Source organism: Cavia porcellus, unplaced genomic scaffold (assembly GCF_034190915.1).
Source record: "Cavia porcellus strain 051 isolate PalLab524CR breed Dunkin Hartley unplaced genomic scaffold, mCavPor4.1 scaffold_1, whole genome shotgun sequence".
Classification (NCBI taxonomy): Eukaryota; Metazoa; Chordata; class Mammalia; order Rodentia; family Caviidae; genus Cavia; species Cavia porcellus.
In genome coordinates this window covers 74,735,989-74,750,824 of record NW_026947484.1, presented here as the reverse complement: position 1 = coordinate 74,750,824, position 14,836 = coordinate 74,735,989, and the positions used below count along the sequence as shown (strand labels likewise).

General features: G+C 36.7%; 1 protein-coding gene across 1 annotated transcript in view; it reads right to left on the bottom strand.

Moving 5' to 3' along the window:
* The window catches only part of Ptar1 (protein prenyltransferase alpha subunit repeat containing 1), a 47,218-nt gene that overhangs the window by 28,567 nt on the left and 3,815 nt on the right, over positions 1-14,836 (bottom strand). The window contains exons 2-3 of the mRNA XM_063250096.1: positions 10,383-10,552; positions 1,786-1,852 (exon numbers count right to left, since the gene is read on the bottom strand). Of these exons, the coding sequence (XP_063106166.1) occupies positions 1,786-1,852; positions 10,383-10,552 (237 nt within the window). The remainder of the gene's footprint in view (positions 1-1,785; positions 1,853-10,382; positions 10,553-14,836) is intronic.

Here is a 14,836-nt window from a genome sequence, read left to right as displayed (position 1 = left end):
ATGGTCTATTTCTCACACAGGACCCAGTTTTAAAATCTAAGCTATTGTCCCTTCTCATCTTGAAAAACTCGAATGACTTTCTACCTCACCAGAATAAAAGTCAAAGTTACTGTAACAATTCTGTGAACCTGTACAGCACTGTTAGTCCTGGCCCACTGCCCTCTGCCCACATCTAATACTCTTTTCTTCATCCATGCTACCCTAGCAGCACTGCCTTCTTGCTGTCCCTAGATACTCAGGGCCACTTCAGGCACGACTGAAGGATTTTTTCTCTGCAGCTCCTCTTACTTGGAATGCTCTGACCCCTAACGTTGTGTTGGTCTTTCTCAAATGCCCTCATTTAAAACAGCAACACCAGCCAGGGCAGGGGCGTAAGCCTAGCACTCTGGGATAATGAGGCAGGGGATTCATAGGTTTTGGCCCAGCCTGGCAACTTAGTAGGACCCTGTTTCCAAAGGGAGGTGGGGAAGGTGGCAGTGGGAGAACTGGAGATGCAGCTGGGGGAGGCCCTGGGCACTTCCAAGAGCAAAACCTTGCAATGGCACTTCTGAGTGCTCTTTTTGGCTTCTCCTACCTTCTTTTCTCATTTGTTTTCTCCATACGATTTACAACCGCTTGACCTACATATTTTACTTTTGAATGCCCTTATTATTTTTTGTCCACTACTAAAGATTTCTATATGTTTGTTCATGGTTCTATTCCAATGTCTAAACCTAGCACACAGTAGTTGCTAAATAAATACAAGATGAATAAACAAACGTTCTCAAGTACTGTGTCATGAGACAATGAATTATACAGCACAGTCCCTGAAATAAACTAACCACTTAATAAACAGTCCACTCCCTCCCTACCTACTGCAGTGCTTTCCACCAGAAAATCAGCTCTAAAATCGTATACAAATGTAAAGCCTTACATCTCATTCTATACATTTAATTCTAGATTTCTGGTCATTCATTATTTAAGGACACTTTAAGAAAATGATACAGAAGTGCTTAGTTATAAATACAAAATTTAGTAAATATTATAAAACAATAACTCAAAATGTGGCCTTGCTTAAAATGCACAGAAAATTAAATTATACGATTTAGGTTATCTTAAAAGATAATAATTCAGATTGTCCAACAGGATTTTCATTTATTTGTATGCTGCTTTTCTCTAATCTAAAGGATTTTATGTATACATATACATGTTAACTGAAAAATATTCAATGAAAGAATTATCCTTCTCTGAATTGTAGTATTTCTATTTAGTAATTGGTTTAAAATTTGCAATACTCAGATTCAAAGAACATAATCTGAAAAACATGATCTTCCTCTGCAACACTGACAGCAACCTCTAAAGATTTGCCCACAGCGGTCACAATGTTAGTGATAAACCAAGACTAAAATCTACAGCTTTGAATCTTCATACCACACATTTTCTTCTGCACTGAAGTGTGTCTCAAAAATACCAATCAGTGTCTTACAGTCCACTCAGTTATGCCAGCTGCCCATGCCCCACTTCCCCTAAAAGAAAGGAAAATAAAAGCATGCACCAAATAGTATACTATAATCCAACATGAAAATTTTTCAGGCAAGAAAATTTATAGAAATCAGACACAGACATGCATAAAAGAACACAGAATATTTATCAGAACTGTCATGGAGATTGGAAAGAATGAGTAAAAGTACGTATAGGATGTCATGGACATAATAGCTTATATTTCATCTTTCAAACATCTTTCAAACTCATAAATCTTCAGAAATATGGACAAACTTCATCTTATCACTTATGAAAATTATGTACCTCACATTCCATGCCGTGGTAAAATCTGGGTTTAGAAGCAGCAGAGTACACGTGACATCTATCAATTCTAAAATAAAAAGAAGTCATATTAAAAACAAATAGTCCTACCCTCCAAAGCCTGGATTCTTTTAAGGTCTCACTCTCTCTCATTATAATAATCTGGACCTCAAGACATATTAATTTTAACAACAGACACCCTGCTTCTGAGCTGTAAGAGAAACACTGTGTACGAAAAGTATCCTCAAGACTTTCTTCTACTTATAACAAACTCTTTTAAAAGTTAACACTAAATAATTTTACAATATAACTTCCTTCTTTCAGTAGTTTCAGGCACTGATTTAATATTTAACCAAGGGAAAATTCATTTAATTCCATTAATATCCTAAGTACTGAATATGTGCAAATTTTCAAAAGGGAGACAAACGACTCACAAACCAACCCACTGTAACTCATTACATTCTCCTGCAAAATGTTTCCTTTCTGGTGGATATTTTTACATGGCCAGAGCAATGACTACATCACTATATTTTTAAACAGATTTTCTATCATATAGATTCCTTTCTTTGGATATAGTTTCTGAAGTAGAACTACAATGTCAAAGTAACATAAAATCTGCATGGCTCTTGGTGTTTGTAAATTGTCCTCCAAATGGATCATTAATAATGCCAAGAGAAAGATGAGTAAACCTAAGAGAAGTCAATGAAGTAATGTAAAGAGACTGCTTGTAATTCTGACCCACATAATTTTGCTGTTCAAACTCATGTGACAGTGATGGCAATGTGGCTCAGTGGCACAGCGCTTGCCTTGGCCCTGAGTTGGATCTCCAGCAGTGCAAAACAAAACCAATGTGATGGATATTAAAACCTACACTTTAATTTACAATTTTATGTTCACATGAATGTTTCTCATCTTGTCTACCACTTAAAGCTCACCTATGAAGATTCATTTTTAAAAAGCTATCTATTATGATTATGACAAAATTCTTAAGCTTTTAAGTAAGTTCTAAAGCATATTTTTAAAAGAACAAAAGAAAATGTGGACATATTGTCTTTTTTCTCACTAAAATTGAAAAAAAATTCTAGGTAAGTATTATAAAACTAGAGGCATAAACTAAATTAGGTCACCCTACCAAGCATATATTTGATGTCAAGAACCTAAATAAAAATAATTGCTATAGTTTATTTATATCACTAGGTACTAAACCTGAGTACTTATTTCACATTATTTCATTGAATTCTCATAATCAATCTCCAAGATATTTTTATTCTACTTTATAGACAGAGAAAATGAGATTTACAAAGTTTAAGCAATTTGCCTAATCGTCTAATTACACGTGACAAGTTAACATTTAACTGCGTTTAACAAATCAATTAGACTGCAACTAAAATATCTTTCTACAACAAGTAATTAGGACATTTTCCATGTTTAAGTAACAGATAAACTTTTAAAAATCTAAGAACAAAGTACTTAAGTGTTTACACGTAAGTACACTCTATGGTCATTTAAAAATATTGTAGTTAAGGGCCAGGGATATAGCCCAGTGGCCTAAACACCTGCTTGGCAAGTGTGAGCTCATGAGTTCAATCCCTGGTACCAATAAATAAATATAAATAAGTAAACAGTAGTTAATAAAATCAATAATTCTACTGTCACACTATCTTAATAAATGATCATAACATTTATTTTGAATTCTTGAGTTCATTACTATTGAGCATACTGTCCCATGTAATTAATGAGCAACAAACAGGACCAGCCTACATTTTGCTGACTTCTTTCCTGTCACAAGTTATCATATACATAAGTTATCATATGCCCCTGAAGAATAATTCAATAAATCTTTTCTACTTTTAGGTACTAAATTTAATATTTTCCAAGGATAATACAATATTCTGTACCACACTCATTTAATTCCACTAATATTCCAAATATTGACAATGGGTAAGGATTAAACTGGTCCCTTAGGACTAAAAGAATAAGATACTTTGCCTTTTATAAGGTCACCTTTAGTTGGAGAGAACATATATACAAATACTTCTGTAAGTCAAAATGAAATAATTGTGAGGTAAAGAACACATCATACTTTGAGGCCTGTGAAGCAGCTATAACCCCTGCACTGGTACCCTGCAGGAGGTGAACTGAACATTGTGATGCAGGCTCTGCAGGCCGTTGGGAAAGGCATGGAATTATACACAGGCTGTTCTCAAGGAGATATGGGAGCAGAGAGAGTGTACTTCCAAATATGAACCCTTCAAGCACATGGTCCCAGTGCCTTATCACATGCTAAATTCCAACTGAAATCAAAGCCCACCACCTTCTTACTATACCTCCTACCTGAGTACCTTCTCTTTCTAGACACAACATGATTTATCTGCTTATTATTCTTTCTACCAGAAATATCTCCCTATGTTTCAAAATAAAGAGTAATAACAAATTTCTTTCTTTCTTTTTTTTTGTCTTTTTCCTTTTTATTGGTACCGGGGATCGAACTCACGACTGCCTGCTTGCAAGGCAGGCAACAAATTTCTTATAACTCAGCATATTAACTTTTTTTTTTGGTACCAAGGATTGAACTCATGTCTCACACTTGCTCAGCAGGTGCATATGCCGCTCAACTAAATTCCCAGAACATAACTTTTTATATCTCTTAAGCGCATCTTTCTCCATGAAGGATCTACCTAGTGAGAAAAAGCTTTCATCTATGTTTTGTGCATCATTATTTCATTACCTGTATAAATATTATCCTGTTAATTAGACTGTAAATTATGGAGTCATTTTATATCTTCAAATTACTAATGTATCTTCAAATTATTCACTTAGCAAACTTTTGTAAGCATCTATAATAAAAAGGTACTGAATGAAGACAAGTAAGATGTGGCCTCTAGTGGACTAGTATTAGTCCCCACCACAAAGGAGAGGTAAGAGCAACTCTGCTCTCCACTTACCAGCTCCCCCACTTACCCCTACAAAACTTAACCTCTTTGAACCTGCTTCACTAATTGTGAAATGAGGATAGCCATCTGTGCTAGCCATGCTGACTTTTTTACTCCAGTTCACCACATAGCCGTCTGAAACAGTGATTGCTGTATACACCACCAAGAATGAATATTTTCAATATCAAAGTCATCAGAAATGGGGCAGTTATTCCTACAGTGAACCTGTCTAAATTTCTAAATGTATAAAATAACAAGAACCAAAGGGGGAAAAAAAAACACTAAGTAGTTAAGCAACTATATGGACAAGTTTGGACACGATGGGAAAGCTTCTAGAAGCTCTTTGATGTCTACAATTTTTCAAAAAGCCATTACAACTAGGTAAAGAAAATGTATAACCAATAATAGTTGCTATTACGTGTACTTTTAACACAATGTCCTTCCCTATCCCCTACAAAGGAAGACAAGATCATCCTCCACAAGAGAGATTTCAGTATAACAGCATATGGCAAACACTAACAAACACAGCAACCGGAACCCCAATTTTCACTTCATGGCTATATCGAGAAAAAGGCTGTGTCCTTAGGAGGGCTACAGTGGCGTCACTCTATCACTCCTAGGACTTCCTAGGAAAATCAATCCTTGGGTATGCTTCAGACTATCCTACTCATTTGTAAAGCATAGCTAATAACAGTACTTCCTGACAGGGGTACTAAATGACTGCAGACACGAAGTATCAGGACAGCACCTACTTCCTATCTCAAAACCTGTGTCTCCTAGTCCAGTTCCAGTGATACTCGGACTGGATGCTTCTAGAGCAAGGAAAACAGTCTGAACTGGCTAGGCCCCAATCCCTGAACAAAAGAGTTTTTCCAATTTCCAGAGTCCTAGAATCTCAAGATTTAGAACATCAATGGCTTTAATGAACCATCAGTAACCAAATTAGTAACAGACACAACCACAGACCTTTCTCTTTGAAAAACTACTAACTTCCTGAGTTCCCACACAAGAAGTGGGGGTGAAGTGGGAATGGCAGAAATGGGAAAGGAATAATCAACAAATGGTAACTAGGTTAGAAATCAATGGACATATTTAAAGGACCAGATCCTCAGGGAAGTCTCCGAGATAATGACTAGTGTCCCTTACAGTTGTGTGGAGACAAAACAGAGGTGAAGGAATCTGCCTAAAGACACTGATGAGTCACATTAGGAAGCTGGTGTGGAGTATTTAAATCAGATTCATCCTCCTGCAAAGCAGATGCCCTGCCCACTTCAGTCCACCACAGGCCAACACTCTGCCCTCTGCAGAAAGGACTAAACCAAAACACCAAAAATAAACATTTATAACCAAGAGCTCACTGTAATTACTTCACTCTCTAAATTTCACCAACTATGTATCACTTCTTCTTGTAGCCTTACCCAAAAGGTCTGAGCCAGCAGCATCTGACAATGGTCAGTGAGTCTGACAGATGGAGAAAGATTTTCATGCATCTACAAATAAATTCAGAGTCAACTTGCATTGGTTAATCTCTTCCTCCAAAATACATTTAGATTATTTATGAAGCCAGGATTAAGGTAAAGTTATTTTTACTACAGTGCAGAGTCAGAGCTGATAGCTAGACTGAGCTAAGAACTCTTGCTTATCAAATCCTTGCTATTCACTGGGTGAGGGTCTCTTTAGCACAGAAATGTGCTACATAAATAGAGATCAGCCATAATCTCTATTCCAAACTCACAAACCAGTAGGGGGAGAATCTTATTTAAATCATCAATTACAGTGTAGCTTGGCAAGTGTTATTATGCAAGCTGTCTGAATAAAGAACTCCCATAGGACTGTGCAAAATTATTGCTTCCTGCAGCAGTCAAAAATACTTCACAGAGTTGAGTGGAAGTGTACATGTGTGCTTATGCTAACGATCTCACCTATCACAACATTAAGGCATGAGGATGGCCTCAGCAAAAGCACAAAAGTAAGAGGGACGTGGCCATGTCAGAGAATGGAGTAACATGGGCTGTGGCTACAATGTATATCAAAAGGCTCCAAATGCAAAGCCTCAGGGAGTTCAAATGAATGTCAAAAAAGGAGAAAATTGAAACTGACAAGGTAAATGACACCACATCTCACTGTCTGAAAGGTGTGAAGAGATGTGGTAAACCAGAAGGCTTGCCCATTTAAGAAAAGTAGAGGATGGAGGCTCAGCCAATGGCTGTGCAGAAACTTGTGCACACAAGCTCCCTGATTTTTTCAAGAGAAGACAGAAGCCCAGATTTTTATCCTGATTTTAAATATGCATTCAACTAATTAAGAACAATTATTAAAACATTATACAAGCCAAAGTGAAATAAATCTGTAGACAAGCTTCCTTGTCTCCAACCTCACATGTTAAATGTGAAGAGGAGGAAAACCCTTGTGAGGCAGGAGAGACGTAGACAGCCTGGAAGATGATGCTAATGAGTTTAAACTCTACTCTGATGGTGCAGGCAGCATGAAATAAGATGAGCAGACCTATTCAAATAAGATGAGCAAATACGTATCTCAGAAAAGCACTTTTCAAAGACATTTTAAAGAAATGTCGCGCCCCTAGTTTGGTCCTGAGGTTCTGGTAACCCTCCCTCAAAAGTGAGGGTGGGAGGTACTGCTTAAGGTGCTTCTTTAGAGATATAAGGGATGTAAGGCAGGGATCACAGAGGAGCCTGAAAGTAGGACAGACCAGTTATGAGGTAATAACATTTGTCCATCTGAGAAATAATGATGGTCGTGCCAGAGAAGAAATAGCGGAAAATGGCCCTTAAGAGACAGATGACTTAGAGACTGAGGTCTGGGGTTGTAAGCAAGAGGGAGAGGGCAGAGTTAAAAAGCACAGGAGGGGCAGGATGGAGCACAGACTACGGGCACAACCCTACCCAGTCAGTCTTCCCAGTGCCGTGTCTGATTCCGGGTTCTTATGTTTGTGTACTTTTTCATTTTTTTGATTTGTCATGGATTTCTCAAAAACCTGAATTCTGTATCATTCCTTTCCCAAACCAAATACGGCTATTATTACAGCAACTTAAAACAAACAAGAACAACAACAACAACAAAAAACTCCCCCCCCCCCCAAAACCCCAGCAGCCCCTACCTAACTAAACCAGATGCGTTGCAAACATCTAAGGAACTTGCTATGGTTATAGAAGAAAGAATTCTGTTTGGTTAAGAAGAGAAAAAAATCCATTCCAGAAATAATGGTCACCTTTACAGGATTCTAGTCATGCACACTGACATTCTGAATTATTCTTTGTACTGTCAGCTTTCTTCACATGGCTATTCCTATACATACGGTATTTGCTGCAAAATAGTTTTAAAGGAATGGCATTTTCATGAAGTAATTTTTCCCGACTAAGCTAGACCATTTCTTTTAGCAAGCTTCAACCCTGTGGTCTAACTGCTTCAGCTGAGAAGTCTGGCATGATACTCTCCTGTGAGTATTTTCAGGTACCTTTTTCTGTCAAGCCAGAAATTTACTTCTTCATTTTTAATTCTATTTTTTTTTTTAGGCAGGGGGATGCTGGGGATCGAACTCATGACCTTTGTGGTTTTCCACACAGGCACTGTGCCGCTGAGCTATATTCCTGGCTATTTCTTCATTTTTAATGACCATATATAAGCTGAACAATAGGTGATACTACCTTGAACTATGCTGCCCCCTCAAACAAGTGGAATTAAAAGCTGATTCCCTAAGGATACAGGACAGAGTAAAATCAAATGTTGCTTCTATACATATGCATAGTTGTATCAGAAGTCAAAAGTTAAGATAACAGATATATGAGTAAGTTTAACCATCTAAGCATCTATATAAGGCCTCCTGCGATTATCAAGATTAAAAGTATGTGAGAAGAAGATAGCAAAGCTTACAGTACAGAATTCAGAAGAACAAGAAACAGAATCGCAAAGAAGAACTTGGATGACTAGGAAGACGGTATGTGAGCTGGCACACAGGAATAGGCACAAGCTAATGTTGTGAAATACTCAGGCTGACTTTTAAAAATTTGTATTGCTTCTTTTCTATGACAATCATTTTATCTCTCCTTGCCCCTCAAAGTCAGTTATACACTAGCCCAATTAAATATTTCTGTGCAACAAAATACAAACAATAAAGCTTCATTTGGCAAAAAAAAAAAAAAAAAAAAAAAAAAGCTCAAGCTCAAGGGCTGGGGATTTAGCTCAGCAGCATAAGTGCCTGCCTTGCAAGCGCATGGTCTGAATTCAACCCCCGTTACCAAAAAAAAAAAAAAAAAAAAAAGCTTGATTTCTCATGGCACTACTTTCTACCTCCCCATTAGTGAAACTTACATTTTGGTGATAGACTAGAAAATTAATGGGCTCTAAGTAAACAAATATACCTTACACTTAAGTCTTGTGTCCCAACTTACACATTAAAGTTTATGCCATAAACTTTGGTCATGGAATCAAATTGTGTTTGAGTTTAGGCATAGCCTTCTCGTTAAGAAGTACCACAGTATTAACCAAGTGTGAAACCAGTGTGAAACAATCCCACAGCAAACAGAAACTATTTCTCATTAAACCTTCATCCCCATTTTTACGGTCTAAACAGGGAAAACTGCTACTGAATCTATTATGATAGTAGGTTGAGGTCAGTGCTGGGAAATCAATGATACTCTTTATCTGCTGCCCCTACAGAGACTAGCACTCAACCATAAACTTCCAGAACAGTGGGACCGTTTATCATTCATTCTGATCCCTCAGAGCACTTACAACAATTTCTGGTATGAGTAGGCCGGTGGTAATGGCCATCACACCAGTAATTACATTCTCTGGGAAATGAAGTTCTTGTTCAAAATCAGCCTACAGCTACAAGGAGCACTTTTGTAGGTACTGCAAGAAGTTTTATAAAAACAGCAGAAGACATAGCCTTAGATGTGTACTCTCCTGCAAGAGGTGAGACTTGAGGTAGGCCCAAAAGAATCAACAGAATTTGTACACATAGAGGCTTAGTATGGGGGCATACCAAGAAAAGAAGAAGGTGAGATAATTAGAAATTTTCTGCTGCAATAAAGAATTGTTTCGAGGAATAAAAGCAGCAGATATTGGGATGGTCTTTCTTTTGCTCACTGCAGTGCAAGAATAGGACTTAGCAGGCCAGAGCTCAGTTAGGATTCACAACGCAACAGCACAGTCACAAGCCACTATGCTGGATCACAGCCTAACTACCACACGATGGTATCTCCACGATCTCACTGGGATAGCTACAAAAACAAGTTCCACTGTCTGGAAAGCACTAAAAGATCCGAAATTAGAAGTTAGGCTTGTATGAAATATAAGCCTCTTCCAAGACAGTCAAACTGTTTTTAAAGCTGAATACTTTAAGAAGGATGCTTTCCTCAAATAAAATCTTACAAACAATGCCAATACATCAATAGCTAAAATAAGAATTGTTCTGGTGGTAGCCAGTAGCCTAGAATCTGGTTTAAGGGATTGATTTACAGTCACTACAGTTGTAAAGACGGAAAACTAATGATCTAGTCCAAATTCTTCTTTCGATGAGAGATGTTAAATGCCTGGCCAGCAGTGAAGGGAAGAGCCAAAGCTAGAATCTCAACACCCAGACCAGGGTTCTTCCACTATATCCCATGCTGCCTCTAGTAACTGGGAGGGATGGCTCATACTTACCATCTTTGTTCAGCCACTGCTTCCTCGTTCTGTACAAAAGGAGCTTGTTGTGGACGTACGGTAAAAGAAACTTGACGCACCAGCTCTCCACACCGAGTTTGTTTTCCACCAGGACTATGGGACTCCGGTTATATTTTGCTTCAGGACATGGAATCAGGCCAATTTCATCTCTTTAATGCATAAAACATAACAAAGAATTAAAGATTATACTGGCCTCCTCAAAATTTTTCTAACCTCCCTCCCACATATTTCCTGTTCTTCAAAATATTTTGCTTACCTACTATAGAAAAAACCAACCAACCAACCAACAAACAATATATATATATAAACTTGGTGGTAATGGCAAGAATATGGGAAACAAAGTATGATGGATTACTTCTGCAAACAAGACTAAAAAATGATCTAATCTTTGAATGGCAATGTGAAATTATCTTTCAAAAATTTTAAATATTGTATTGCACTCAATAATTCTACTGACCAGAATTTAGCCTATCCTAAAATGTATGAAAAGAATGTTCACTGCAACAAAGCAGGAACCCATCTAAATGTTTATCGATGTAAGAACGGCCAAAAAGTAACAGCTCATCCACATGCCAGACTACTTAAAAAAAAAAAAAATTAAGTAGATCTGTGTGTGTTGGCACAGCAAGGTTGCCAAGGTACTCTGAATAAATAGAAAGCAGGACACTAAACACAACATACAGCACAAAGCCTTTTGTATAATTTACTTAAAAGATATATAGTTATGTTGGAAAATTTTTGGAAGGATATTAAACTGTTCAAAGGAGGAATATATGTAGGAAGAATTTTACTTCTAAAGAATTTTTAACCACTTGCATTATTCCTATGTTTTAAAAAAGGTAAACAAATGTTTATGTTTGCCTGCTAATAAATGTGGAGCAGAAACAAATTATCAATTAAAGTCATGTTGCTAGTGTCACTTTAATAATTTTTTTCTATTTTTAAAATTTAGTGTTTTGCAAATCTGTATTTAATTTTTATTTTTATTAGTCAATGCTGCAGTACATAATGAGTACATTCACAGCAGGGAGTCAGACATGAAAAAATACTCTGAACTCTTCTTATGTCCCCTTTCTCTTTTTCCTTCCTGTCCTCCCCCATCTGGTGGTCCTCTTCTGAGTCTGTAAAAGATCTATGTCTCTGTTTCCTTATACTTTTCTATATTTTAAAAAAAATCACCCCAATAAATGTCAAAACACAAAACTCATTTCAGAATTTGATCATCTTGATCTACGATAACATCTGTGCCCTTCCACCTCCACTTTTAGCTGGAAACTTACATTGCAGGCAGAGATTTAATAATCAATATGTAGGACATCTGACTTACCACAGTAAGCAACGTAGCACATATAAAGATGTTTTTGCACAGCCTCCCTCCAACATTTCAACTCTAAAGTTACAATTGCTGCTTTCACAGAGCATCCTTTCTCAAAGAGAAACTTCTTGTTTAATGGGTAACTCTTAATAACAAGAATAGTTGAAATAATATTTTGAATGTTTACAGGTTTTTAAATATATCTTTAACAAAATAAAAAACAGATTTTCAGACTTTGTGTGTGGCACTACATTTTATGTCACTGGTGTTCTAGGGTCAAAAAATATAATGATAGTTACAGCTGGGGAAACCAGCTTAACTACAGATTGAAAGAAAACAAATCTCTCACTTTCGGTTAGGTCATTGCTATAAATTGGGAGGAAGTGGCAGATCTCAAATAAAATTCCTCCTGGACATTCACCTGGATAGCTCAAAGGTAACCTGTTTTCTACTAATCACTTCAGTATAGACACAGGGACTTGTCAAAATAGCAAAGGGAACCTTGAAAGATACAGGTCACTAAAATTCTTTCAAACTAATTTAATTCTAAAAAGGTGTTTTGTCCTGACAAACACATTCAGTAGATTCAAAGCTATTCCCAAATACCTTGTCAATAGCACTTCATTTATTAGTATCTGCAATGTATTTTTTAGATTCTCAAAATGCAAAAATGAATGAAACAAAGTGGCCTGAGACTTCAAAGAGCTAATAGGTTTTTGAAGAGTTCTGTCTGTGTCTATGATAAAATGTTACCACTTTGCCCCTCTAAATAAAGTTCCCTAGGAAGAACAGGAACAATGTTGAGGAGCATCTGAGGTCAATGTCCCGTATTTAAAAACATGTGTTTCCATTTCTATTTGGTGACATTAACCTTGAAGTAAATCAGACTCACTATTAAAGTAACCAGTTACATCTAGGATACAAACTAATGGATGGCAATCTGGTAAACACTGGAATACCACACTAATGTATTTTCTGATGTACTGGTTTTACTACATAAAGCAGAACATCAAAAAACAAAACAAAACAAAAAAACAAAAAACAAGAACTCAAGAAAAAATTCTCAACTTAATTTTTCAGGAAATTCTTTCTTCTGACATCTAATAACCACTTATAACACTCCAAAGAACTGCAAAAGCCAAAAGTATAAATGTTACAGTAACAAGAATAAAAGAATCCTGGCTACCAAGCATAGTCTCTTTTAAATTAAATTCACAATGTAAAAGCATTAGTTGTACCAGAAATAAAATGCCCAACTACTAATTTGGTACCTAAATTACATGACAAAACCATCTGCACAATTAAAAAATATACTACCCTTTTAAGAAACCCTTCTAGAAACAAAAATGCATTGGAGACAGCAGGCGCTCAATAACTACTTATAGAAAAACTGATTATTCTATTACTTCAGTAATAATATTCAAACTAGTTTCAAAGATTGTCACTTCTTCACCTGACAAAAGAACATTACCTCTGATTTTCTTGAAACAACTGTACTGAAAACAACATGGAATGTATATAATGCCACTTTGGCCTCTACAGTCTTGGTTTCTTTATTTACAAGAAGGTGGCACTCCACTATACCTTCAGTAAAGGAATGGGATAGACTTATCCATCTTTCAAATTTTATGAGAGAAACTCAGCAGTTATGTGTATGCTGGAAAAATGAAAACAGTTATAACAAAGAATGTCAAGTGTTAGGAAAAAAAAAACCAAAAACACATGAAAAGAGTAGTAGTAAAATGTACAAAGAAACACAGGAATGTAATCAGTCTCTCTTTTACCAGTCAATGTGAATTTAAGTCGCTTGCCATCAGGACCCTCATCTAAAACAGGAATACCTTCCAGGCTTCTCATGAAAAGCAAACACTTCCTTTAAGATACTGTAGGTCAGCCAGGGAAGCTCCCTGGTTAATAGATCATAATGCGAAGCTGAAGCAGTGAATGTTAAGCCTTTGTCAAGTTACAGACCCTAAAAAATAGTGGTTTAACCTGGGCGTGGTGGTGCACGCCTGTAATCCCAGCACTCAGGAGGCTGAGGCAGAAGAATGACTGCCAGTTCGAGGTCAGCTTGGGCTACACAGAGAAACCATGTCTCTGAAAGACAAAAGAAAAGATCAAAACAAACAGAACAGTGGTCTGCTCTTCCCCAATATATGCAGTATTTACTTTATAAAAATAATTAGATCAGAAAGTTTCCAAATAACAATGTATTTAATTTTAGCCTTTTATGCCTGTGCTCTTAGGTCATAGTCCATTTTTTCAGACTGGATTTGATTTGACTTTTTTGAGACAGGGTCTAAGTAGTCAGTGCAGGCTGGCTCTGAACTCATGTGTTCCTCCTGCCTCGGTCTCCTGAGTGCTGGCGTGTGCAGCCATGCCTAGCAGATAAATCTGAACAGAATTTCAGACCTCCTTTCTCCAGATTTTCACTTTACCAGATGAGGAAACCGAGGTCCAACGTGACTAAAGGGATGACCTAAAAGGATATTGCTAGCTGAATTAAGAATCTGGGTCTCCTAATATTTATCCTAAAACCCTAGACATTAGATTGGAGAGCAAAATAGCATTTAAAGCAATTCCTTCTCGGTTTTTGGCAGTTTAAATTCTAACCTCACTCTCAAAAAAAAAAAAAAAAAAAAAAAAAGGCAGAAAACTGGAAAAACACAAACTAAAAGCCATTATTCACTTCTGTTAGTATCTGGGTATCTGCCCTTTTCTCATAAGTATCTTTAAAAAGTAGGATTGCACTGAATGTAATCTTTTCTCTTTACAAAACTCAGCCATTCAGACATTTTCTTACATAATTACTCTTAATGGCTATAATGAATGTGCTATAAATACCAAATACATTTCTAGTTATTTCCTCTTACAAATTATTTTGTGAGGGATTGAGGATCCTTTGACCACTGTGTTATAGTTAGGTTTCTGGTCATTTAAGATTCCTGATATTTATGGAGGTGCTCAAGAAAGTACTACCCAAATTATCAACACTGTAAGATTTTTAAGACATCAATGTTTGGGGCACCTGAAATCCCAACCCTCTAAGAGATACCAAAAAGCTTATTTCTTATGTCTTAGGTTACTTTTTAGGTTGCTCAAAGCAGCTAGTAAATTC